The 26178-nt window shown below is 40.2% G+C and overlaps 6 protein-coding genes across 10 annotated transcripts; all 6 read left to right on the forward strand.

The window, feature by feature from the left end:
- The first annotated feature begins 183 nt into the window (after positions 1-183).
- On the forward strand, positions 184-4107 carry myadma (myeloid associated differentiation marker a). 4 transcript variants are annotated; one of them, XM_018687869.2, is made up of 2 exons: positions 184-321; positions 2445-4107. In XM_018687869.2, the coding sequence occupies exon 2, from the start codon at positions 2583-2585 to the stop codon at positions 3432-3434; it is 852 nt and encodes a 283-aa protein (XP_018543385.1). In that variant the 5' UTR covers positions 184-321; positions 2445-2582; the 3' UTR covers positions 3435-4107. The 4 variants fall into 4 exon arrangements, with proteins under 4 accessions (XP_018543385.1, XP_018543384.1, XP_018543386.1 ...); XM_018687868.2 differs by having other exon boundaries at positions 190-351; XM_018687870.2 differs by lacking the exon at positions 184-321 and adding an exon at positions 406-546.
- Positions 4108-4986: 879 nt separating this feature from the next.
- LOC127143249 (GTPase IMAP family member 7-like) lies at positions 4987-7163 on the forward strand. The gene is made up of 3 exons (XM_051075541.1): positions 4987-5145; positions 5475-5561; positions 6021-7163. The coding sequence occupies exons 1-3, from the start codon at positions 5139-5141 to the stop codon at positions 7109-7111; spliced, it is 1185 nt and encodes a 394-aa protein (XP_050931498.1). The 5' UTR covers positions 4987-5138; the 3' UTR covers positions 7112-7163.
- Positions 7164-8197: 1034 nt separating this feature from the next.
- LOC108890845 (GTPase IMAP family member 7-like) lies at positions 8198-10836 on the forward strand. The gene is made up of 2 exons (XM_018687865.1): positions 8198-8284; positions 8834-10836. Exons 1-2 carry the CDS (start codon positions 8257-8259, stop codon positions 10066-10068), a joined length of 1263 nt encoding a protein of 420 aa, XP_018543381.1. The 5' UTR covers positions 8198-8256; the 3' UTR covers positions 10069-10836.
- A 161-nt stretch (positions 10837-10997) lies between these two features.
- LOC108890846 (GTPase IMAP family member 7-like) lies at positions 10998-13697 on the forward strand. Its single transcript, XM_018687866.2, has 2 exons — positions 10998-11111; positions 11974-13697. Exons 1-2 carry the CDS (start codon positions 11105-11107, stop codon positions 13143-13145), a joined length of 1179 nt encoding a protein of 392 aa, XP_018543382.1. The 5' UTR covers positions 10998-11104; the 3' UTR covers positions 13146-13697.
- A 331-nt stretch (positions 13698-14028) lies between these two features.
- LOC108890829 (tripartite motif-containing protein 16) lies at positions 14029-18766 on the forward strand. The gene is made up of 8 exons (XM_018687843.2): positions 14029-14107; positions 14541-14929; positions 15831-16205; positions 16343-16438; positions 16564-16797; positions 17124-17286; positions 17360-17419; positions 17518-18766. The coding sequence occupies exons 2-8, from the start codon at positions 14693-14695 to the stop codon at positions 18060-18062; spliced, it is 1710 nt and encodes a 569-aa protein (XP_018543359.1). The 5' UTR covers positions 14029-14107; positions 14541-14692; the 3' UTR covers positions 18063-18766.
- Positions 18767-20737: 1971 nt separating this feature from the next.
- LOC108890831 (protein mono-ADP-ribosyltransferase PARP14) lies at positions 20738-25840 on the forward strand. Of its 2 annotated transcripts, none has more exons than XM_018687845.2 (7): positions 20738-20978; positions 21580-21728; positions 21839-23125; positions 23279-23515; positions 23656-23880; positions 24073-24115; positions 24199-25840. In XM_018687845.2, the coding sequence occupies exons 1-7, from the start codon at positions 20804-20806 to the stop codon at positions 25284-25286; spliced, it is 3204 nt and encodes a 1067-aa protein (XP_018543361.1). In that variant the 5' UTR covers positions 20738-20803; the 3' UTR covers positions 25287-25840. The 2 variants fall into 2 exon arrangements, with proteins under 2 accessions (XP_018543361.1, XP_050931470.1); XM_051075513.1 differs by lacking the exon at positions 20738-20978 and adding an exon at positions 21264-21347.
- Positions 25841-26178: the final 338 nt, after the last annotated feature.

A 26178-nucleotide genomic window follows, 5' to 3' on the forward strand; every position in this document is an offset into this window, starting at 1 on the left:
AGCTCCTGTAAACTGCATTTGTAACTGAAACCCAAGTACAAACAGATGTGGAGAAAGTGGGTGCATCCAAAAAACTACATTCCAATTTTGCGTTCAATACCCCAGAGTATTTTGAATGTGACACAGACTCATGGGCATTGACGCAAAAAGAATCACACCAAGAGGAGGAATCGCGATGACCTTACAGAGGCTTGCCGAGGTTTCAACACTTTACCAAATATGGCCTGTGCGGGGCGTGGGATACATTCTGCTATGAGGTATTGGTGGATGCGACAGGGGATGCGCCTCCAAGTACGCACGGTCGCAGAGGAACTTTAAAAGGTATTACTAAAACTTCGAGCCAAGAAATCGGTAAGACCATTCTTCAAAGTAGTGGTTTTCTCTCAGAGAGTTTATGTAGAAGGTACCAGCTAATGTTAATCATGGTCTATTTTTGGAATAGGAGCTGATTACAATGGCACAGCGCTGGGTGCGGTATGTCCGCTATTTGGGACGGAAAACCTCCTTATCAGTCATTTATTACGCCAGTTTTAAAATGTCTTAAAGGTATCTCCTCTGGTTTCATTGTAATGCTGTTGTGTGCTTTGATACTGTTGTAAGAGGAAACTACAGAATATATAAAGATTTCAAGGCTGTAGTTGGTTTTCAGAGGCTCTCTCTGTTGTTATACCCTCACTCCATACCACTCCATGTAAAGGACCATCTATAACATAACAAGTTATTTGCAGTGGTGTGCAGTAGCTCTCAGGTTTGTTTGTTTTAAAAACCAACACTTAGCTATTCATGGTATGCATACTATCAAACCAAAAAAAGCTTGGTTTCCTGTCAGCGACGAGGGTATGAGGCCACACACACCACACAACCACATCTTTCTCAATATGCAACAGCAGGTTTATGTTTCAAATTCAGCTGCTCAGCAGTATTTAAACTGTGTGACTAGGTGTGAACCAAGCTGTTAAATCTAATAGATTTCATCAGAAACTATAAGAGATATTGGAAGGTTTTTTTTTTTTTGTCGTATCAGCTGAGATCTCAGCTGGACAGAGCTGTAACTTCAGGCTTGATTTCCATTATGTGGCTATGACAAAGTGATTTAGTGCTCATTTATTTAGTGTTGACAGCATGGGTTCCTGCAGACGTGCTATTAGCCTCTCAGTGCTGCTTCCTGTGTGAGTTTCATTACATAGAACAGGAAGTGTAGCGTTGGAGTTAGTGGCTAATGACATTAGCAAATTCATTTTGCACTGGTAGAGGGAGGGAACGTGTTTTTCTCTGGGAGTGGTGCTTGCATGAAAGATCCACCATCCCTGGACCTGTGGAGTAGCAGTCACTTTGCTGCAGTTTAATTTGTCAAACACTTGAAATGCATTTTAAAAAGCATAAATTCTGCAGGTAGGGGCCTTTGCGGTCACAGCGACAAAAATCTGCATTTCCTCACTTCACTTGACTTGACTTCTGTTTGACGGTGGAGATATCCTTTATGCACACGCTGCTCACTCTACCCTAAAACAACCTGATGCTACCATGGTGCACAGGAAATACATAATGTACTCATTGCTCTATGAAAATAGGCTGGTCTTCATAAGGAAAAAGAATAGAGCTGCACTCTCTTATTTTTTATTTATAAATGTCTCCAATAAAACCTGACTCATGATTATTATCAAATTTAAAATCACTGCTTAAACCAGACCTCAGGCCTGTTTAACTCTACACTAGTTACCTTTATTACCTTTGGGTAAATGCTGTACTTGGAAAGACCACCCTCCACTACTTTGTACCGCTCTCTGAGGTAAATTAGCAATTTGTTATTTTGTAAATTGAGTTGTATTGACTTGAACCTAAAAACCATTACAGTTTGGACACTAGAGGGCACCAAAAGCAAACTTTTTGGTCCAGTCTGAAGTTATAAATGTACTCTTACTTCCCTTTTAGACCGAGGGACTTTCCAGCTCTCTCAAGCTTTAACAGGCAAACTTCAGGAACTTCCTGTACACCTTCCCTGCACAGGTCACAGCTTGAACAGCCAAACAAGATTCATCACACATTCTTTGGTTTTTACACAACTTTAGTTTGAGCCTAGACATGTCAGACAGGGATAGAAAACTAAAAATTATAAGTTCCCCACCATTTGACATCATAAAAAGCCTATAAAAAGCTTGCTGATTTGGAAATTATTTGACACAAATATGGAATTTTTGACAGACTGGTCACTGGACAACTAGATATTTAAAGGATGCAGGATTAAGTTAGAGCTTCAACTGTTTCTAAGAAAGAGAATAGGCTGACTTACTGCGTAAGCAATAAGCTTCCATAAGATAGAGTGATATGCTGTACAGTACTAATTTACTTGCATTTTGCATAGAAATATTCTAAAATCACATTCTCATTTCACCAATCTTTACGTCTGTTTCTCCTGATTACTCTCTTGTTTCATCTTTTTGCAGAATTCATGACAAACATCAACAGAGTATGTGACAAGCAGCCAACACACAATCTCACATTCAGTTAGTAAAGACTCCTTCTCGACCCTTGCCGGACTACAGAGGCCACTTTCAACTCCTGACTGACTTTGATATCCCATCATGCCACTGATCGTGTTTCACACTTCCCAGCTGCTGTGGGTGCGTCTAGCTGCCCTGCTGTTCACCTGCGTGGCTTTCAGTGTTGCAGCACATGTAGGTGTGGACTCCAATGGAGGCATGGGTGACTGGTGTATCTTCTGCTGGGCGTTCAGCTTCGCCTGCACCCTGCTCGTCCTGCTGGTGGAGCAGTTCGGCCTCCAGGCCCGAGTGCCAGTGTCCTGGAACAATTTCCCCATCACTGTCGCCTGCTATGCCGCCCTCCTATGCCTCTCTGCCTCCGTCATCTTCCCGCTCTTTTTCCTTAAGGACAAAAACTGGCACCGTGAGACTCGTGACCATTATATCGTCTCCACCGTCTTCTCCTGCCTGGCAGCGGTGGCCTACATGGGGGAGGTGAGCCTGAGTAAAGCGAGGCCAGGAGAGGTGACGGGTTACATGGCTACGGCTCCGGGCTTGTTGAAGGTGTGCCAAACCTTCGTGGCCTGTGTAATCTTCATCCTGGTCAGCAACCCTGTGTCGTATGACAGCGAACCTGCACTCCGGTGGTGCATGGCCGTGTACTGCATCTGCTTCATCCTCTCCATGGCTGTGGTGGTGCTGTGTGTGGGAGAGTGCACCGGCTGTCTCCCCATCCCGTTCTCAAAGTTCCTGTCAGCATATGGGCTCCTGGCGGTTATTATGTACTTGACCGCTACCATCATCTGGCCCGTGTTCCAGTTTGACAAACGGTACGGGGGTATAGGCAAGAACTCATCAAAAGTCATTGCTGCAGCCGTGCTCACTGGCCTCAACTTCCTGCTTTACCTCGCTGACCTGGCCTACACTGCCAGACTAGTGTTTGTCACTGTCTGAGAAGAAGAAAGGAAGGAAGCAGGGACGATGACTGATGAAGAGCAGAAAAAATGGGTCTTCAGTGGCTTTGCATAAAAATGTAGCTGATGTTGGATTCCTGACAAAAAAAGACATGACTCTGACCTTTTGCTGCTTAGTAAAATGCTGTAATGAAATGTCTCGTTGATACAAGGAAAGCCCAATAAATAAAAAGCTCACCTGCAGTATGTGTGTATGTATGTATGCAGAGCACGTTTGTATATTTCCAGACACCTGCAATGACAGTATTTAACCTCTAATGTGACCTTTCTGTTAAGTGTGTAACACAGGTGTAAGGTGAAAGATCTAAATGTTGGATGTTACATGATGGTGTGACACCATAAAAAAAGTCCAATGATGTCAAACACACTGGAAGAAAACCCCAATGATTACATGTTTTATCTATTTTTTATTGGACATAAATATATTTATCTGAGACACAGGCATTCATTGGTTTATGATGGGGAAGACGTGTGAGCAACACACAACCTAACAAAGATTTTTTTCAACATCCATCTTATCTTTTGTTAATAAAGTTTTGGGGAAAAAATACTACAATAATATCAGTATTGAAATATTTGAAAGAATGTATTTTAAGCAAATTATGCTTTTAGTTAAACCAATAAATATGTTGTGTTAAATGGCCTAAAAACAACTGTCATTCTGCTTTGTTCACTAATTCATCATCTAAATCTAAATCATCATCAAATGAAATTACATTTGCCTTATTGTAGGATATCTAACATTGTGAGAGCACGGCATTTCATTTGTGATTTACATATTTGGTATCGTGGACACTGAAACTGCCACGCAGTTTGTCACTTAGATAAAGCAATACTAAGATTTTGTTCCTTGGAAAAAGGATTGTTTTTGTGTGACCACCAGCTGATTACTGTCTCTGGTCACTGCAGGCTGCACTGATTCAGATTTCACGGGGTACGCAGACCTGATGCAGTCCTCAGCTTTTAATTGTGAAGGTTTGCAGATAGGCACTAAACTGTTGAATGAATGAAGAGTAACTGTCATTTGAACAGACAACAAATACCAAAAGTAAAAACACACACACATTTGCTGGAAATGACAACACAGAAAACCTGTTTGACATTCCAATGACTCAAACTTATTCAGAGTCTAGTTTAAAATAGCACTTTTATAACGCTCTATGGCAAACTGTTAACTTTTATTAATTTATTTGTTATGGAAGAAATGGAGCAGGAGGACAACGAAAAATATCAGTGATGAAAATATAACATGCAAAGAGCTACAGTGTCATACATGCTGATAACAAAACTCTACACATCCATCTATTTTAAGTTTTAAGTCAAGATGACATGCACTATTCAGAGGGAAAGACAAAACTAATTGCAAGCTTACTTTTATATTTTTAGGTCAAATAGAAATACATAATAAAAAAATTAAATTATTGAATCTGTGGCAAGACTTGAATGTGTTATACAGTGTTTAAACTTTACTTCCGACAGCAGTTTGACACTATCAGGGTGCAGCCCTCACAGAAGCTTGAAGATCAAGACAAACAAGATATGAAAATGTTTCTCTGGAGTAAAAAATTGTCACTAGTTATGCATTGTAGTACAGTGCTGCAATGATTTGAAAGACACAAAGACAAAATCAGAGGCAGAGCAATTTCAACAGCAGTTTCAACCATCTGATCTCTTCTGTAACATCATGGAAGGTGAGTTAAGATAAATTATTAAGTTATTCGGTGCCGATCCATGTTGATGTTATGAGCTATACTTAAAAGATTAATTACTAAAAACAACAAAATATACTTGTAAATACAAAATTGAAACAGTCAAATTAAATATTACAATCTACTATCAGTAAAACGTATGCAATCCATAGAGTGAACAATTTTAGGTAATGTGAAAATAGTAGGAATATATCAATATACAGTTGCCTGAGCTGACAACAGCTGCAGAGGCATCCAAGATTGATTCTATGTCGCCCTCTGGTGGTGTTTTGAATTCAAAGTGTGTGTGTTTCTCTCTCTGCACCTCACAGGATTAACAGTACGATTCTCACAACTAAAGGATAAGGCAGGTGAAGTGGTCCTACAACCTGGAAGAGATGACAAACCACAGAGCAGCAGTGAGTTAGTGGACCCCCACACATTAAGCATAATTAAATCCCTCTCTCTATATATATATATATATATATATAGGTTAGGCTACATGAAAGGAAATATATATTATATACATGACAAAAAGCATTACAAAAATATATAACCTGTTACCCAGACAGTCACTCACATTATTTTTTCTGTTGACATACATTAACATACATGTGTTATTGTCAAGACTATAGACAGCTATCGACAAAATTCTCCACCCATAATAGATCAAAATTTTCAAAATCTACATTTACAGGAAATATTTGATTTTATATCCTTGGCTCCTCTTAGTGTCAGAGTTTCAAGTGAACTGGGTGCTTTGCCTCACAGGGCACTAAATAAAAAGTCAAGTATAGCAGTGTAATCTAAGCAGCAATACACAAAAGCAAGCATGTCCAATATCACTGATTGAAAAGGTAAATTTGCTTTTCTTTTAGTGTCAGACATGAGGATTGCTGTACTGGGAAAAACTGGAGCTGGGAAAAGCAGTCTGTGCAACACCATGTCTGGAAGAGATGTGTTCAAGATAAACCATACTGCAAACTCTGAAACAACACAATGTCAGAGGATAAGCAGATCTGTTAATGGAAGAAGCATCACTTTGATCGACACGCCTGGTTTTTTTGACACAGGAAGGCCTAGGGAGGAGATGAGGTCTGAGATAGTGAGGTGTATCACAGAGTGTGCTCCTGGGCCTCATGCTTTTCTAATTGTGCTCAAACTGGAAAAATTCACGGAGCATGAGAACCAAGTTATTGCCAGAATAAAGCAGGATTTTTCTGAGGAAGCTTTGAAATACGCTGCAGTTGTCTTCACTCATGGTGACCAGCTCCCTGAAGGAATGAAGATTGAGGAATTTTTCCGAGAGAATAAAGGTCTCTGTGATCTCTTGGAGAAGTGTGGGAACCGGTATCATGTCATTGACAATAAATACTGGAAGAACCAGCAGGATGAATACAGGAGCAACAAGTTCCAGGTGGCAGAGCTGCTCAACACCATAGACAAGATAACTGAGCAAAACAAAGGAGGCTGCTACACTAATGAGATGCTGCAAGCAGTGGAGAGAAAAATACAACAAGAGGAGAAGAACATCAGACTATCATCAGCGAACATGTCGGGGGAAGAGATCAGACAGAAGGCGAAGAGAAATGTCTCAGATCGTCTTAAGAAAGCAGCTGGTATTACCACAGGAGCACTGTTGGGAGCTTTGCTTGGTGTGCCAGTGATGATTTCATGTGTTGTCGCAGCCGTGACAGGAGTGGCAGCAGCAGCAGCAGTGGAGACAGCAGTGACAGCAGGAGGAGCTGTAACAGCTGGAATTGGGTTAGGTATAGGTGCAGTATTTACTGCAGTAGGAGGAGCAGTAGTAGGAGGCTGTATAGGAGGTGATGAAGCTGATCAAGCAGGCTCAGCAAGAGAGGCAGCAGAGAACACAGTTAAGGCTGTCTGGGACACTGCTAAAAGCTTGGTTAATAACAAAAAGCAACAGCTAAGTGTGGAGGAACAGCTTTGTCTGAAAAACAAATAGACAGCATTTGGGATTTGTGCTATTGGTACATCAAAGAAACACACATCTCTCATTTAAGGCAAAATCAGTTTAAATCACACTGCAAAAAAGATTACAGCAGAGGCTGCCAACTTTACAGGAAATATACAGGTTTTTCCGGGGGGGGGGGGGGTGCAGACATTAGTTGCTGCGTGTCCTACTGCAGTGTTCCTGCACAAAAGCAGCTCTAGCACACATTTGATTTCCATTAGCATTCCATCAAGGGTCACTGATTTTTCTGTATATGTGGTACTGATAACCACAGAAAAGATTCCCTTAGCTTTCCTGTTTCCAGAATGTTCCTTTTTAAATATAAAGCATTATTCCCTAGAGATTTTTATGTAAAAAGATTTTTGAATGTAACTATTCTTCAGCTTTTTGCTAATAATACAAGGTTTATGTTCTAGTAAAGCATTAGGCTCTTATTCTTATCTAAACAATCTGTCATTTATTTTTTCTAACAAAACAATGGTAATCTTTTTATTGTAAAATTATAATAAGAATAATATCTTTATTGTCATTGTCACATGTACAATGAAATTAAAAGTGCCATCCAGTCAATGCATCATTCCTAAAGTAGAATCTAAATAAATCAAATAGAAACAGTAAATAAAATAAATAAAAACAAAAACAAACACAAATACAAACACACAAACACATTATCCATATTATCCATTCTGTTCTTATTGCATAATTCTTATTGCACCTCAGGTTATGTTTTTTTTTTTGTATTGAGTGTGAATTCTTCAACAATAAAGGGTCTTGTTATTTAAGAATCTTACAGTACTACTTACTGTCTCATTCCTCTCAAGCCAATATATATATATATATATATATATATATATATATATATATATATATATATATATATATATATATACTGCAGATTAACATCTCACCAAAGCAAATATGAACAATATAGAAATTAAAACATGAAAAATGTTACATGCTATCTGAGTCGGCTTTTGAGCACAATGCAGTGTAATGCTCCAACAGCTGATGGCAGTCTTGTGTTATTTCTGGTTTGGCCACAAAACCCCACAGTTCAAATTGTAAAAGTGAAAGCAGAAAAAGTGTGAGTCATAAAGAGAGGAATAAACAGACAGGACGACCTCTGGTAGAACCAAATGAGCTTTACTCTTGACGACATGGAGGGTAAGTTTAAGTTACTTCTTCCAGTTATATTCTTCTTGCAGTCCTATTTTAAACAATACAAAATGTAGTTTGTGTTTGTTCCATGTAGAGGTTTGGAGTTAACTTCACTTTACATAGAGCTCTCTCTCCCTCCTGCTCTCTCAGACCACAGGGGCGTTTTCTCGCTCTGTCACGTTCACCAACTTCTCCACAACTTTTTTCGGTGCAGTTTTAGTCACATTTCCTCTCCAGTCTTCTTTCCCTTTCCCTGCAGCTGTGCATTAGAGTGAGGCTGCCGTGGCTAACGTTGTTTTCTCTTCTCATCTGATCCTCTTTCCTCTCTCTGCCTTTGGTGTGGACTTTTAATATGTGCATGGGCATGGGCGTAAAAAAAAGAGCATTTCTAACAGAATAGATCATTTCCTGTATTCTGGTGCCTTTCAAACAGATGCTTTGATACTTTTATCTGGCTTTGCTAGAATGAGAAAGACTTATGTGTAACTTCTTATATATGGTAAAAAACCAAAACACACATGTACAGTATTATTGATAGCCATTATTTTCTTTTAGTGTCAAACACAAAGAGAATTGTCATCTTGGGGAAAACTGGAGCTGGGAAAAGCAGCCTGGCCAACACTATATTTGGAGAGGAGCTGTTCACGATCAACCATTCTCTCAACTCTGAAACGAGAGAATGTCAAGCACAAACTAAATGTGTCAATGGAAGAAACATCACTTTGATCGACACTCCAGGTTTCTTTGACACAGACAGACCAGAGGAGGAGCTGAAAGCTGAGATAGTGAAGTGTATCATAGAGTGCGCTCCCGGGCCTCATGCTTTTCTCATCGTATTTAAACTGGAGAAATTCACACAGCAGGAGAAGGACGTCATCGAGAAAATACGCCAATACTTCTCTGAAGAAGCTTTTGAGTATGCAACAGTCGTCTTCACTCACGGTGACCAGCTCCACCAAGGACAGACAATCAAAGAGTCTGTTGACCAGAATAAATTTATGAGGGATCTTGTGAAGAAGTGCGGTGGCCGATGCCACGTCATTGATAATAAATATTGGAATGAAAGCCCAAAGGATGAATACAGGAACAACCAGTTCCAGGTGGAGGAGCTACTTAAAACAATAGATAAGCCAGTGCTGCCAAACAAAAGAAGTTGCTACACCAATGAAATGCTCCAAAGAGTGCAGGAAGAAATAACTGTAGAGGAGAGGTGCATTAGAACGTCATCAGGGAACATGTCAGAGGAAGAGATCACACAGCAGGCTAGAGTCAATGTATTTGAGAAACTTTTGATTAAAGCTGCAGGTATTGCAACAGGTGCATTGTTAGGAGCTTTGTGTGGTGTAGGAGTTATAGTTAGAGTGGTTTATTTAATTCTAAAGGTATCTTCAGACTTTCAACTTGCACGAGATGCACTGAAAACAGTTGGAGTGGCAGCAGCACGAGCAGCAGGAATACGAGTAGGAACATCAACAGGAGCAGAAAATACAACAACAGGAACATCAACAGGAGGAGAAAATACAACAACAGGAACATCAACAGGAGGAGAAGAAAATACAACAACAGGTGGAACAGTTGGAGCAGCGGGGATAACTGTAACATTATTAGGCAAAGTTACAGTGGTTGCTGCTGCAGGAGGAGCGGTGATAGGTGGCTGTAAAGGATACAATGCAGCTGAGGGAGCAGACACAGCATGGGAAGCAGCAAAGAGGGCAGCAGGGGCTGTCAAAGAAGAAACCATATCTGTCTTTGATAACATCAATGGTGCTGTGAACAGACTGTCACGGTAAAACAGAATCACAAACTATGATGAACTATCTCACAGTAGACTGCATGCAAAGATCTGTGTATTGTATTTGTACTGAATATATAAAAATACAATAATAGGCTTTTCTACTACAATCATCTTCATTACCATAATATTGTTTCCCTATTCTCTATTAGAAAAACATCATTCAGTATGTCAAAAGAAGAGATAAAAAAAAACAGATAAAAGAAATAACATAAGCAGGAGCCTTTTGAGGACAAGCAGCAGGTACAGGAGCAGGAAAATGATTAGGTGGCCTTATAGTGGGAGTTGGTGCATCAGGAGCAGCGTATGGAGGCTATAGAGGATACAGCTGAAGGAGCGTGGGGAACCAGGGGAAGCAGATGATGCCATGTTTGTCACTGATGAAGTATATTATGCTGCAGGTGGACTGTTCCATCCACAGTTAAAACAAAATCACAAGCTACAGTGAACTGAGAGTCTTGAGGAATGAGGAGCGAATTTATCATGAAAACATTATCTCACAGTAAACTGGAAAACTTGCTGTAAATATCTGAAGTCATTGGAGTGATCATGTTTATTCATAAATATGTATGTGTAAAAAAACAAGAATTAAAATATAGTATATATACTACAAGAAGTCATTGTTTTATATATATAGGTCATGTGCCATGTTCGAACTGTATAAGACATATATAATAATCATCCTATAGCACTAACATGACCTCTGGTACGTTTGCTTATTGAATTAACTATTGTACAGAACATGGAAGCTAATAAAAAAAGCTCAACTGCCGGTCAGCGATAAAATCATTCATCAGTATCATGAACACTTTGGTATGTCTGCTGTAGCCACTTTCATAACAGGAGGAGTAACCATGGACACTGCTGATAAAATGCACACAGCATACACCGGGCCACCCCCACTGCAAACAGTGCAGGCAAGTGAAAGTGAAACTAGAATAAAAGCAGAGACAGAGCAGGGGAGCAGAGACACAGGGTGGTGGTCTGGTAGAGTCAGATGATTTCTATTCTTCACTGATTTCTCTCATAACAACATGGCTGGTAAGTTGAGGTTATTTCTTTCATTGCTATTTGTTAACGCTACACACTGTACATTAATCTGGTTAGCTATTGTGATCAAATCAGTGCAGCGTATTTGAGAGGCCTCCTGGTTGAGTTTTATGACAACATAATTGTATAACAAGGAATGCAGAAAACGTTCACTTTTATCTCTCTCTCTCTCTCTCTCTCTCTCTCTCACACACACACACACACACACACACACACACACACACACACACACACACACCATTTAAAAACCATTAAATCCACTAAATAATTTTTAATCTAAAGGAAATTGAAAATGCAGAAAAATAGAGAAAGTGAGAGCACAAGAGAGGTAGGAAGTGGTGCAATAGTGCAATGTCTCTCAGTAACCTCTGGATGGCAGCACAGAGCACAACATTAGTTGGAGGAGAGAGCTCCGTCGAGAACAGGGGAATGCATCTGAAGGAGGAAAAATCTGTGATGCAGAGGTTCAGGAGAATCCCAACCAAGAATATCAGTGTTTTATTTTCAACCTTACTCACTACTCCTTCTTGAAAGTAAGAATTTCATTGAGCATCAGAAAAGTTTATATGTCTATGTGTGCATATATGACATAGGCAGAAATGGAGAAATGACATTGGTCTCTACTCCCACAGCCGACTGTGGAACAAGTGCACAAGGACCATCTACAGAGTGCAATATCAAAAAGAGATACTACAAATATATTCAGTAACTTCACTCTTATACAGTGTAGTGTCACCAAAATCACTTCCTTTTTCAGTGGTCTCCTGGTGGTTATTGTCGTTATTGAGCCTATGTATATCTAATGTGTAAGACAAATGTACAGTATTATTGATAGCCATTATTTTTCTTTCAGGGTCAAACACAAACACAAAGAGAATTGTCATCTTGGGGAAAACTGGAGCTGGGAAGAGCAGCCTGGCCAACACTATATTTGGAGAGAATGCGTTCATGATCAACCACACTTCCAACTCTGGAACAAGAGAATGTCAAGCACAAACTAAATGTGTCAATGGAAGAAACATCACTTTGATCGACACTCCAGGTTTCTTTGACACAGACAGACCAGAGGAGGAGCTGAAAGCTGAGATAGTGAAGTGTATCATAGAGTGCGCTCCCGGGCCTCATGCTTTTCTCATTGTACTTAAAGTGGAGAAATTCACTGAGCATGAGAAAGCTGTCGTCAAGAAAATACAGAAATACTTCTCTGAAGAAGCTCTAAAATATACAACAGTCCTCTTTACACACGGTGACCAGCTCGCTGAAGGAACGACAATCAAGGATTTTATCCAGGAGAATAAGTCCCTGAGGGATCTTGTGAAGAAGTGCGGTGGCCGATGCCATGTCATTGATAATAAATACTGGAACAAAAGCCCAAAGGGTGAATACAGGAACAACCAGTTCCAGGTGGAGGAGCTACTTAAAACAATAGATAAATCAGTGCGGGCAAACAGAGGAAGCTGCTTCACCAATGAGATGTTACAAGGAGTGCAGGAAGAAATAAACCAAGAGGAGCAGCGCATCAGAAAGTCATCATCCAATATGTCAGAAGAAGAGATCACACAGCAGGCTAAAGTCAGTGCATTTAAGAAAATTTTGATCAAAGTGACTGGTGTTACAACAGGTGCATTGGTAGGAGCTTTTTGTGGTGCAGCACTGATGGTTGGAGCAGTTTGTACAGTATTAAATTCAACAGTGATACCAAAAGCAGTAAAAGCAATAACATCATCAGTGGGAGCCTTAGGAGGGCAAGCAGCAGCAGGAACAGCAGCAGCAGGTGCAGCAACAGGTGCAGGTACAGCAGGTACAACAACAGGTGCAGCAGCAGAAAAATTGTTAGGCGGCGTTACCGTGGGAGTCGTTGCAGTAGGAGCAGTGATAGGTGGCTATAAAGGATACCATGCAGCTGAAGGAGCAAATACACCAGGGGAAGCAGCACATAGGGCAGCAGAGGCTGTCATAGATGATGCCATGTTGGTCTTTAATAAAGTACGCGATGCTGTGTATGGACTGTCAAAGCCACAGTGAAAACAAAATCACAAGCTACAGTGAACTGTGATTCTTGAGGAATGGGGAGTGAATTTATTATTAAAAAGTTATATCTCACAGTAGACTGGAAAACTTGCTGTAATTATCTGAAGTCATTGGAATGATCATGTTTATTCATAAATATGTATGTGTAAAAAAACAAGAATTAAAATATAGAATATATTGCTTCAGCTCACAGTGTACAGGCTTTATGCTTTTGTCTGTTTCAAGAATTGGCTACAGGTTGTCCTGGAGTTTGATGTGCTGTCTGAACCCAAAAACATCTCTTTTTAACGTCATTCCTTTCTGAAGAACTATTTTAATGAAAGTGGTGTTGGTTGCATTTCTGTCTATTTAAAATATTAGTTAATTGTTGTAAAAGTTAGTCAAAGAACACTTGTGTTGTTATATCATGGTTGTGCTGTCCACTGGATATAGTGCAAATTGTAATCTATCTAGACATATTTTACTGTTTTAGCATTATTTCATTACATTTGATGATGATTTCTTGTGGATTATTAAGAAATGAATAAACTTGTATAGAACATGGGACATGTGAGTGAACTTTGTTCAGGTGGGATGGGAGTCCTGGACTTAAAGTTAAAATTCTATCTCTCAGAGATTATGTATAAAAATCTATTTATTTATAATCCACCATGTTTATCAAAACCATTTCATACAGACTAAATATAATCACCAAAAGTTACTGTAGAGTGAGCAGAAGTAATTAAACAGCCTGTAGACCCCAAATCTAATAAAATGCCTTGAGATGATCAATATCATGTTTGGACACCTGATGGTTATCTGTTGTTTGACAACCAAGGAGGAAGTGAAATACCCACTGAACCCCCACACACACTTCAAACAGCCAGTGAAAGTAAAACTAGAATAAAAGCAGAGACAGAGGAGAAGTGATTTCTGATTTCTACTCTTCACTGATTTCTCTTTTAACAACATGGGTGGTAAGTTAAGGTTATTTCTTTCAGTCATCATTATTTGTTAACAGTGCTCGCTGTACATTACTCTTGCTAGCTATTGTAATCAAATCAGTAGTGGCTAATGTGAGATGTAGCACCCAAGAAAAACAAAACTGTGTGAAAGAAGATTAGTTTGGTGTTTGTGACCCATCTACCACTTTGATCTGAGACTTGCAGTCAGTGATCTTATGAATCACCTCTCAAAACTTACTTTAAAAACATATTTTACAAGCGTGAAAAATAGGTTTATTTTGGTTTCCCAATATGTTGTAACTAATCTTTTCATCCCTTTTAGCGATTTTTATGGTGCTGAATCATTACTTTCAGGAATAGAGGAAATGAGGTCTCGGGGGAGTATAATTTAGTATTAATATTTCTTTTTTTCCCCTTTTTCATTCATAAAACATTCGTGCTGCAGCCACGGACGCGTAGGCCTAACGACGCACGACAATTGCTTGTAAGTCCCGCCTCAGTGGGAACAACGATGGCCTATGGTCCTCCATAGCCCCCCACGTGTCTGAGAAAGCGAAACTTAAGAGCGTTCCTACCTGCACCTGTGAAATCGTCAGAATGGCCGAACAGCAGCAGGAACATGGCGTCGAGTTGGACCACAGTCACTTCTGCTGTCCAGTTTGTCTGGACCTTCTGAAAGAGCCAGTCACCATCCACTGCGGACACAGTTACTGCAGATGCTGTATTGAGGGTTGCTGGGACCAGGAGAGGGAAAGGGGAAAGTACAGCTGCCCACAGTGCAGGGAGCCCTTCCATCCCAGGCCTGTTCTCCGGAGGAACAACATGCTGGCTGAGGTGATGGCGACTTTGATAGTTGAGCTGCTTATTCCTCCGTCACTAATATTCACTGTGGGCCACTGAAAGATAAATATGTAGCTTGTTGATGGAAATGTGACTATGTTCAGTATGTCTCCCTTTTGCTTAAATGACAGCACTCAAGCTTACATTAACTGCACAAGCAAAAAACTGACGACCCATTAACCCAGCACGATTTAACAAGAGCGTCTTTTGATTTGAGAGAATACCTGGCTAATTCTGTACCAGTGACAAATGTTTTTCAGTCTTTCAGGGAGCTAAGTTTGATTTATTGATCTTCTACTGGTGGTGACACTTTTGGTCTTCCTGATCGTGCTTTGGAACTGATCCAGTTCTTGAGTCTAGCCATGATTTGACTCATAGAGAGCCCCTCTGTGCTTAGAGTAACAGTTTGAGTCTCAACACTTTCATTTAGTTCTGATCCCATCTTGCCCACTATCACAGTGCTACCTGGTAATCAATGATCTGAAGGAACCTTGAGGTACAGACTTATTTACAACAGGTGAACACTGCCTGTAAGTTGAATTACTTGAACGAGCCTCTGATGAGTTGATCAAATCCACCTGAGTGTCATCTGCACTCATGTTTCAATGGAGGGGATACAGCTGAAGGAGTTTTTGGACAAAAGATTCAAAGTGGCCAATGCCCTAGATATAGATATTTCCTCTAAGTGTTTTTAAATGTTTCCGAATCCTCAAACTTTCTGATAATTTCTGGGTTTATGTGAAAATATTTGAGATTTTCAATGTGGTCTCAGACTTTTGGACCCCTCTGACAGCAACTCTCTTTTTTGGCTTTTTTGTGAAGCTCTTTCTACCTGTGTCCTATAAATCATGTAATCTACAGTTTCCTCATCACCCTCTTCTTCTATCATCCCCAGGTTGTGGAGAAGCTGAAGAAGACAAGCACCCATCAGGCTTCTCCCTCTGCTGCTGTGGCTTGTGCCGACCCAGAAGATGTCGCCTGCGATTTCTGCTGTGGGCCCAAACCTACCAAAGCTACGATGTCCTGCCTGACGTGTTTGGCATCTTACTGTCCGACCCACCTTGAGCCTCATTACAGTGTTCCCGTGTTGAATACACACCAGTTGGTCTCTGCTACAATCCCACTACAGGAGAAGATATGCACTAAGCACAACAAGCTGATTGAGGTCTACTGTCAGAAAGACAAGACTTGTATCTGCTATCTGTGCACTTTAGATAAGCATAAGGGCCACCAAATGACATCAGCTATAGCGGAGAGGGCTGAGGAACAGGTAGAAACAAAAACACCGCAGAACTAGTGAACAGCAAGTGTAGACTTTACAAAAAGAAAGGTCTGCAACTTGCATAGCATTACTCTGTTAAAATGTGACTAAAATATCTGCAATGTTGCACCAACAATTTCTTTCAGAGACAGCTGATTGCAAGTCAAAAGAAAGTCCAGGAGAGAGAAAAGGAGAGAAAAAAGGAGCTGAACAAGCTGACCCAAGCACTGAAGGATTTCAAGGTATGGAATCGGTATATGAATTAACATTACTCACTATATTCACACCAGTTTATCGGTTTTAATATCAGGGTTAGGCTACACACTAAGTGTATTTTTCAAAGAAAAATCTTCATGTTGATAAACAGAGTAAAACCCAGACTGCAGTGAAGTCCTGTGATGACATCTTCGATGAGCTGATCTTCTCCATCAAGAAAAAACACACTTTGGTGACGCAGCTGATCGAAGCCCGGGAGAAAACTGCAGTGGCTCAGGCAGAGGAGCTGCAGCTGCAGCTTGAGGAGGAAATCACCAAGCTGAGGAGGAGAGACTCCGACCTGGAAGAACTTTCTCATACAGACGACCACATCCATTTCATCCAGGTACAAGACACTTTTCAGTGGTGTAGAGCAATTTTATGTTTTTTTTTCTTTCTTTTTTTAAAGATTTCTATTACTTTGCATATTAGTTCTGTTTAATTCCACAACACACATCACTGAATAATCAGTGCTGTACAGTCAATGTGCTTACCCATCATGTTTTTTCTGGAGGGACATGTCTGAATGAATGTATTACCCAAAAGTGACATCTGCTGGCCAAACTTTGACAGTACAAGACATGATGACCATATTGCAATATCTTGATTGTTTTGGCTTTTTATTTTTTATTTGTCTTTCACCTTGTGTCTGTCTTATTGAATTCCCTTCAGACTTTCCAGTCTCTCTCCACCTCCTGTGAATCTCCAGACTTGCCACCTGGAGCTGTTGTTCGACCTCGACATTCGATCAAAACTGTGACTGACCGCATGTCTGAGCTGAGGCATGGCATAGAGGAGCTCCTGAATGACACATGGTGTAACATCTCTGCAACAGGTAACAGAAAAAGTTATATAGTTTTATTTATCAGGTCCAGTGGTATTTAGGTTTGTTTTGTTTTTTTTGTCAGTGTCTTCTGTAGATGTTGTACTGCCCCCTGTGCCAAAGACCAGAGATGAGTTTTTACGCTGTGAGTAAAAAATTGAATCCTCTGCAGTTCCATGATACACCAAGTAATAATGAACTGAACATCACAAGATTAATATATTGCCTCTGCTCTTCCATCAGATTGCTGTCCTCTAAGACTGGATAAGAACTCAGTCAACAAATACCTATCCCTTTCACAAGAATTCAGACGGGTGAATGGTGAAACTTGTGAGAAGCACTATTCTGCTCACTCAGACAGGTTTAATGGTGTCAGGCAGGTGTTGTGCAAAGAGGGTTTGTCAGAGCGATGTTACTGGGAGGTCAGCTGGAGTGGTGGCACTTTGTCGGTGGCAGTGTCGTACAAAGACATCAGCAGAACATCGTCATATGACTCAGAGTTCGGAAAGAATAACAAGTCATGGAGTTTAGACTGCTCCCCAGATAGTTATACTTTCCGACACGACACAGGAAGCATGACAGTGTTTGGTCCTCAAACCTCCAGGATTGGAGTGTACTTGGATTATAAGGCAGGGGTTTTGTCTTTTTATAGCATCTCTGACACAATGACCCTGCTCCACACAGTCCACAACACGTTCACTCAGCCTCTCTATCCTGGCCTTGGGCTGAAGAGTGGATCTTGGTCAAGCTGTAAATCTTATGCAGAACTGGTGAAGTTGTGGAGATAAGATTTATATTTAGGCAGGTTCTTTAAGTGTGCCACTGTTGATCAGGCTGCAGTTGGCCCTCCAATATAACTTGACATCATATAATAGATGATGTCTGCCTTGGCCTAAATTTCAGGCCCTGCTAAATATTTTCAGTATTTTTATTTGTTGCAGAGTTTTTGTGTCAGTTTACTCTGTAGCTTCAACCAAGCATTTTGAGTAACAACAGCCAAAGGCTCAAATGAGAAGTTTCCTGATTGCAACAGTTAAAACGGTAAAAAGGCTAGAGAGGGGTGTGGTGGTAAACACGTGCTGTTAACTGGTTTGGAGTTTTTTCCTTTCACTTTCATAGTTGAAACAACCACAAACTAACTGCTACTTGGGGTTTTCAGATATTTCTCATTAGCTGCCATGTGAGTTTGCTTTCATTTGTTGTGTTTGGTCTGCCAGCTTTGTGGAATACCTACAGTTTTGCAAAAAATTAGTGCTCAGAAATGTGACACTTGTCATGTCTTGATATGTTGTCATCTGTTAGTTCAAGCTATAGTAGCCATGCAATAGTTACATTTTGTTTTAGTATATTTAGATTCCACTGTTTACTTTTTCAGACTTTAGTGGATATTACAATATAATTTAAGTTTTGTATTCAGTACATTTAGAGCATATATATACAGACGATTATGTTTTAGATAATTTTGACAATAAATAAATTAGTATTCACAGCTTATTGTTTCTGATTTTCATTTGTCATTTTAATTTATAGGCAGATCAGTCTTAAATGTATTGTTCGAATATCCAATTTAAGAAGTGCACCTGATCTTTTGTAGCTTAGTGTTATCACTATGACAACATTTGGGTGTGCAACGAGATACTTGTAGTGTCTGAACAAACTGAATCATTCACACAGTTTAAAGAATTCTATGTTAAGAATTCTTTTTTAAAGTGGTCCACAGTTTGAAGGTTATGTTCACATGAAGCCTTTACTTGCCACTTATACTGGCTTTCACCTTTTAAAACAAATTGATTTACTATATTTAAATTCACTAATTTGACTCAAAGAGCTGTATAGTCTGTACCATATACAACACCTCCAGTTTTAGATTTTAGGTTCCAAATTCCATTAAAAAGTCTGTGAGAAATGTTCAGTTTTAAATCGTGTAATATCAACACAAGGGGGCAGCTGTAGGCTATTCCTGCTTTGTGCTATTTCTTATGAACAACTCAAATGAGTCACGCAGGTGCAGGGATACGCCTAAAGCACTAGTCAAACATCCCGGTGTGCTTTGGCTGCAGAATTTTCTGTGACGCACAAGGGCACTTTTAGAAAAAGAGATTTGCATCAGTGAAAAAGAAAGATCGCATGGACTGAAATATTTGACCTTTTATGCTCCATTTGTTAGAAATTATTCCTAAAAAAATGTATTTTCAGTATGACTTGCCTGTCCATTAAAAAATTAATGATTCCTATCATCTAACTTTAAGTGTAGAATTTGAAGTTTATATAATAAAACATTTGAACAATGTTTAAACTACTTACAGTTTGAATAGAGAAATATTACAGTGGCAAGACTTTAATGTCATGACGGGTAGAGAGGGTAAGAAGCATCAAGCTATAAATAACCCATGCTTTGTCAATTACAAAACAGCGCTTTTTATAGCAGGTTTGGCATAACATATCATAACTCTGAATCTTATACAACAAGCCTCTAAACTGTTCGCTCATGCAGGTGCGGCTTTGAGATGACTGGACCTATCAAGCCTGATAATCTGAAAGGAAAGACCTGTTCCACCCAGTTTTAGTTTTAGTTTTGATTCTCTGAAGTTTTCTCATATAGTTCCACACTCTCCCAAAAAATGACAGCTACTTTGCTTAAAAGTTTTAGACCTATAACATTTCCATTTTGTCTCTGTCTCTGCTCCTAACTGCTTCAATTTGCACTAAACACTGTCCACTTCAGTTTGCTTGGAAAAGCCACAGGTAGAGTGGCCACTGCCCTTACCATGACTCGGTAGCATTAAAGAGAGAGACTAGAGACTTTAGACTTTAGCCTTTAGCTCAACTCATTTTACAGAGACTGTAGATCTTGAAGTGAACACTCATCTTTTAAAAGATTTCCTTACTAAAAGACCAGAGAGAGTTGATGCTAGGTTTTTTTTTCTGCATGAATATGTCATACATGTTTAAAGAATGGATAAATGGCTTTTGCATTTTATGTATAGGAAGCATGACTGGAGAGGTGGCACACCTGAAACTTAGGACTGAAATTCACATCCTGCCCCTATAGCAGTTACAATCAATGCTAAATGTTGAAACACGAGATAACAATAGGAACAGAGGTATATTCTGGCAGAGTAAACTTTGTTTTGTTTTTGTTTTGTTTTTTGTAGAATATAAAGAAAATATATGACAAAAAAACAAGGGTTCTGATGTTTAATGGTGTTTTTTTTTTTTTTTTTTTTAAGTTGTCATACTGTCAGTGTTGTTTTCATATGATGATAGGGTGTGTTTCAGAGTTTGCTGCTACTATTAGAGTGCAATCAGTCAATATAATCTCTTATGTTGTTGGGTTATCAGTCATGAAATACAACCTGCTCGTACTGCATGGTGGCATAGGGGGCGCATTTCTGCCAGCAGGATAAGACCAGTAGATTCGGTCAGGATAGGCTGCCCAAGATCAGCTGACCGATACAGGAGGCGTATTGAGCTCTTCATACCAGATACTACAGATGTTTGGTTGTGTTCATATTTTCGCAAGAGGATAATGGGTGATACGTATCAATATCCCGTTTTCTTTGAGTGTCAAAGTCTGCTGGGGGAGCAGAAGAAGAGGATAGAGAAATATTTTCGTATTCGCCGCAGATCAGGTGGAGGCGACTGCGGACCGCTGAGGAGAGTGAATGATAAAGTTTACAGCATTACCTTCAAATGGCAAAGAGGTAGGTCATAATTTTGAACTCATGTTTAAAATCAAGTTAAAATTGTGGACTGCGTGTAATGTCCGTTCACGAAGCACCATATCTGCATCAGTACATTCATTTTCGTTTTGTTCGATTGAAGACGTAGCCCACCGTAAAACAGTTTTCAGAGGAAAAATGTTTTTGAACTGTCGATATAAACGATCCGTAAATCTCATTCAATTCAACGGTAAGTAGTGAGACTGCTTCCCTCAACAGCGACATCAACAGGATTTTTCATAAACAAGGATCCTTAAGTTTCGCTTTCCCGGGAAAGTGAACCCAGCACAGATGCATTCAAGTCACAGAGGAACAGCCTACAGTAATAATAATCCCCTGCAAAAGAGACTAGTAAAATTTCTTTTTTGTATTCACAGCTGATTGAATGTACAGTAGTTGTGAAAGTGAAATCATAAACAATAGTAGTGTTCATTTTAGTTGGTACTTGCATGAGTGGAAAGATGAGAAATAAGAAAATAACAGAAAAAGAAATAGAATCTTCGTTTTTTGCTCTTTTGGTTTATGTCAAAAAACTTTTCTCTTATGTATAACTCACTATACTAATGTCACTTTTCCTTCTTAGATCAGCAAAGAGTCCTGCAGAGACCTGAGCATGTTGTGGAGTTTCTGGGTGGTCGCCTGGCATTCACTGTGCGAGACAGTCTAGAAACTCACACCTCCTCTCCCACCACCACGTCCACTCCAAACCAGGATTCAGCAGCTCCAGCACAGGTTAGTGAAAAAGGTTTCTGTCAGTATTCTAAAAATACATTTCCATTTGCAGTACCTTATTTCATGTAAATTTGTGAATGAACATTATGTGAATGTTTCTTTTAACACAGAGCTCACTGTCTATTCCTGCCTCAACTCCTCCACCAAGTGATGAAGCACATGAACTACAGCCTGATAGGTCCCCCCGTCCTTACCTACAGGAAGAGAAAGAAGAACTAAAGAAAGAAAGGACAGTTTCTAACATGAGCACACATATGTTGGACTTTCTGAGGAAGGCTTATGGAGGTCCAGGAATGCTAGGTGACTTCTTAGGGTTTGATAACGAGGTGGAAATAGAGTTACGAGACACAGAGCTACGCTTATTCTCCTTCTCTGCTGGTAAACTTGATGATGCAGAAAAAGCACTGCAGGTTGAGTTCATGGAAGTAAAGACAGATGTTCCTAACTGTTTATCTTCTGAGCTTTGGAAAAAGCTGACGTCTAAGACAAATGAGATGAACCAAGGGCAATGGAGGGCTCAGGTCTTGTTTGGCTCAGACAGCACAGTCTACTTACTGGGCCACACCAAAGAGGTTGAAGAGCTGAATGAAACGGTCACACAGTTTAATTTGCAAAGAACAGTCCATCTCCCTGTCCCAGAGGTAGCACAAGACTTAGTTAATTTGAGTGAAGGGAACACAGTAGTTGCCAGCTACAGTCTTTGTGATGGGCTACAGGTGTTGGTGTGTCAGGGTGACATCACCAAACAGGAAGCAGATGCCCTGGTTAATGCTGCCAATGAAGATCTGGACCACTGTGGAGGTGTTGCTGCTGCACTGAGTAAAGCAGGTGGTTCTGAAGTACAGAGAGAGAGCAATGACTTGGTAAAGTACACTGGGAAAATTCATACAGGTGATGTGGTAGTGACAACAGGGGGGAACCTAAAGTGCAAGAAACTGCTGCATGCTGTTGGACCTGTAGCTGGAAAAGCAGGTGGCAAAGAAAAGCTCTTGCTAGAAAAAGCTGTAAATTCTGCTCTAAATTTGTCAGAAATCATGGAGTTTAAGTCTATAGCCTTACCCTGTATCAGCTCAGGTGTGTTTGGTGTTCCTGTCACTGTGTGCTCTGAGGCTATTGTAACTGCTGTAAAAGAGTTTGGTAATCAGGGAGGGCGAAGTCTGAGCAGAATCATCCTGATTGATAACAGAGGAGAGGTGGTGAGGGCCATGCAGGAAGCATGTGACAGGCTTCTCCAAGGGATAAGTACCAGAGACAGTATGCCAAGTGGGATCCCGACAGGTGATTTGGGGTCCCTGATGGATGCCGCTGCGAAAGACACCGCAAAAGAAGTCATGACTGGAGCTCCTGAAGGCCGTGTTCATGTTGAGGTTGTTCAGGGAACCATTGAAACACAACAGGTGAGAAACTTTAAGAAAATTTATCAAACCTGTTCAGGACTGTTTATTGAGCAACAAAACTCAGTTGAAGCCCAGAGCCCATTATGGCTTGTTTATACAGCCAACACACTGTAGAGGTTTCAGCCCCCACCACATCTCTTTCTCTCCCCCTAGGTGGATGCTCTGGTATCTCCTATGGTCGGCCATGATCCTCTCTCGACCCGTGTTGCAAACACTTTGTACAAAATGGTTGGATCCCAGCTGACTGCGAGGTTTAGAAAGAAAGCAGGAGAAGAGACACTTCCTGGTGATGCAGTTCTGGTGGAGAATTTGCCTGGACTTCCATCCAATGCAGTGTTATTCCTCAACCTCATTCCTTGGGATGATGACGAAGATGGAACTGCAGTTCAGGTGAAACAGTGGAGGAGTATCTTAATTTCTTCATTCTCTTTTTGAGAACTTTGTCTGGATCTGTTGTCCAGTTTTCTACACCATGATGCAGTATTTCCTACATCTAGCCATAAAAATTATTGAATTTTGACCTTTTACAGGTTCTGAGAGTTGGCATCAACAATATCCTGACCTCCTGTGAAAACAAAGGGTTTGGATCTGTTGCTCTCCCTGTGCTCGGGGCTGGGATCGCCTTGCGTTTTCCTGACATTGAGGTAGCCAGGGTTCTACTAGAGGAAGTTCAGAAATTTGAACAGAGCCGAGCCAGTAAAACGCCGTTCCTGGTCCGAATCACTATCCACCCCACTGACACAGAAGCTAGTGAGGTATGTCTTTTCTTTTTGATTACAAGCTTAAATGTAAATCTCACAGTTGATTTTCTTTGATATGTAAGTAACCTGAATGAACATTTGTATTTTAAAACTAACCACCTAAACATAAACTTTGATTTATTTTTTTTTTCATCAGATGAATAGAAACTGAAATTGATATTAAATGCTATGTCCTTGTCACTGCAGGTCTTCAAAGCTTTCACAAAAAATATTCATTCACCAGACCAAGGTGAGTATAGATATTATATGAAAAGAAAGAAAGTGAACACACAAGAGACAAATGTACTCAGCAGAATCATTATTCTCCTTTAGTGTCAACTTCAAAAAGGATCGTCCTGTTGGGAAAAACTGGATCTGGGAAAAGCAATCTAGCAAATACCATATTTGGAGAGGCCGAATTGTTTGCCACATACAATTCTCCCAACTCTGGAACAACTGAATGTCAAACAGAAACCAGAACTGTCAAAGGAAGAAGCATCACTTTGATCGACACTCCTGGATTTTTTGATTCAGAAAGGTCTGAGGAGGACATCAAGCCTGAGATCATGAGCTGCATCACAGAGTGTGCTCCTGGGCCTCATGCTTTTCTCATTGTGCTCAAAGTGGATAGATTCACTGAGCATGAGCAGGCTGTCATCACTAAAATACTTCAGTATTTCTCTGAAGATGCTCTGAAGTATGCTGTAATTGTCTTCACTCATGGTGACCAGCTCCCTAAAGGAAAGACAATTCAGGAGTTTGTCAGTAAGAATAAGAATCTGAGTGATCTGGTGAAGAAGTGCGGCAGCAGGTGCCACATCTTTGATAATAAATACTGGAAGAACAAACAGCAAAATGACTACAGGAGCAACCAGTTCCAGGTCGAAGACCTTCTGAACACAGTAGACAAGATGGTGATGGAAAACAGTGGAGGCTACTACACCAATGGGATGCTGCAAACAGTGGAGGAAGAAATAAAGAAAGAGGAAGAGCAGATCAAACAGTCATCAGGAAACATGCAACAAGAAGAGATTAGACAACATGCAAAAAGAAATGTGTCTAATAGGTTTTTGATCCAACTGGCGGGAACTGCAACAGGGGCATTGTTAGGAGCCTTTTTCGGTGTGGAAGCGCTGCTTAGATTAGTTATCAAGGATGTAAAAGGCCCAGAATTGATGAAATATATGAAAGGATTTCTAATAGGACGAGCACCAGCAGCAGCAGCAGCAGTAGGAGCAGAAGCAGCAGTAGTAGCTACTGGAGCAGCTATAAGTTTGACCACAGCAGCCTTGGCAACAGGAGTAATGGGTGGTATTATTGGACATGATGCGGCCGAGGGAGCAGAAACAGCAATGGAGGCAGCAGAGAGGGCAGCTAATGCTGTCAGGGACAAAAGACAGTCAGTCTTAAGGCTGCAATAACTGATTCTGTTTCTGGAAGCAAAACAACATGGAAGTATATGGTTATCAAATATTATTTCTTTGACACTGAGTTGCAGACATCAAGCAACATTTGCAGTTATTGTTGTGTTGTGTTTCTGGCCATCTGGTGAATCTTTATCCACTATTCGGTGTCTTTTAACTCTGTTTTTGTTTCAGCCAAGCTTAAGAGGGACATATTTGCTCTTTAGCTGCTAAGTGCTATACTTTATTTACCACATGGGTTGGTGCTGGACATCACATACAGTGGGTTTATCAGAAACTTGCTAAAAACATCATGGTGTCCATGACGGGGAGAGGCTTGTGTGGCTCAGTTCTTACCTGTTGGTGGCACCTGGGATTTGCTCGACATCCTCTCAGGTCATAATCTTCATTAATGTTTACAATCTATAATGCTGTACATACTGTAAATTGACTATGCAATGCACAATGTAGATCTGTCCATTTAAAATATAATCCCAGTCATCTAGGTTTTTTTTTTTGAGTTCATACAAGGAAAGACTCACCTGCAGTACTTAATAAATCCTTTACAATCACTGGCCATGTTTTGTGTGGTGTATGTTAAAGGTTGTTTTCTGCATGGTTTTATCATTATTGTTAACAGTGGTATTGGGGTCATACTATAGTATAAAAGCAGCATTTTGCAGGGGCTATAGTTATTGATCACAAAAGAGTAAATGAGATAAGCAAACTGGAGTATGAGTAACATACAGTACTATGAACAAGCCTTACAATAATTGAAAGTTGAGGCTGACAGATTTCCTTTCTATCAGGCTGTCTACACTACAGTGTGTGTGTTTTTCAAATTATTTTCTATATGAATATGTCCTACATGATAAAAACTGGATAGAACAATGCTTTACACAAATATGCA

This window comes from Lates calcarifer, linkage group LG14 (genome assembly GCF_001640805.2).
Source record: "Lates calcarifer isolate ASB-BC8 linkage group LG14, TLL_Latcal_v3, whole genome shotgun sequence".
Lineage (NCBI taxonomy): Eukaryota > Metazoa > Chordata > Actinopteri > Centropomidae > Lates > Lates calcarifer.

What these genes read in the sequence shown, in the direction of transcription:
- LOC108890831 (XM_018687845.2), top strand. Translation starts at nt 20,804, where the DNA reads ATGGGTGATACGTATCAATATCCCGTTTTCTTTGAGTGTCAAAGTCTG. An exon ending in TACCTTCAAATGGCAAAGAG is followed by an intron (nt 20,979 to 21,579) that starts GTAGGTCATAAT and finishes TTTCCTTCTTAG; the next exon opens with ATCAGCAAAGAGTCCTGCAG. An exon ending in AAGATGGAACTGCAGTTCAG is followed by an intron (nt 23,516 to 23,655) that starts GTGAAACAGTGG and finishes GACCTTTTACAG; the next exon opens with GTTCTGAGAGTTGGCATCAA.
- LOC127143249 (XM_051075541.1), top strand. An exon ending in TGACAAACCACAGAGCAGCA is followed by an intron (nt 5,562 to 6,020) that starts GTGAGTTAGTGG and finishes CTTTTCTTTTAG; the next exon opens with TGTCAGACATGAGGATTGCT.
- LOC108890829 (XM_018687843.2), top strand. Translation starts at nt 14,693, where the DNA reads ATGGCCGAACAGCAGCAGGAACATGGCGTCGAGTTGGACCACAGTCAC. An exon ending in GGAACAACATGCTGGCTGAG is followed by an intron (nt 14,930 to 15,830) that starts GTGATGGCGACT and finishes TATCATCCCCAG; the next exon opens with GTTGTGGAGAAGCTGAAGAA. An exon ending in AAGCACTGAAGGATTTCAAG is followed by an intron (nt 16,439 to 16,563) that starts GTATGGAATCGG and finishes GTTGATAAACAG; the next exon opens with AGTAAAACCCAGACTGCAGT.
- LOC108890845 (XM_018687865.1), top strand. Translation starts at nt 8,257, where the DNA reads ATGAGCTTTACTCTTGACGACATGGAGG. An exon ending in TACTCTTGACGACATGGAGG is followed by an intron (nt 8,285 to 8,833) that starts GTAAGTTTAAGT and finishes ATTTTCTTTTAG; the next exon opens with TGTCAAACACAAAGAGAATT.
- myadma (XM_018687869.2), top strand. Translation starts at nt 2,583, where the DNA reads ATGCCACTGATCGTGTTTCACACTTCCCAGCTGCTGTGGGTGCGTCTA.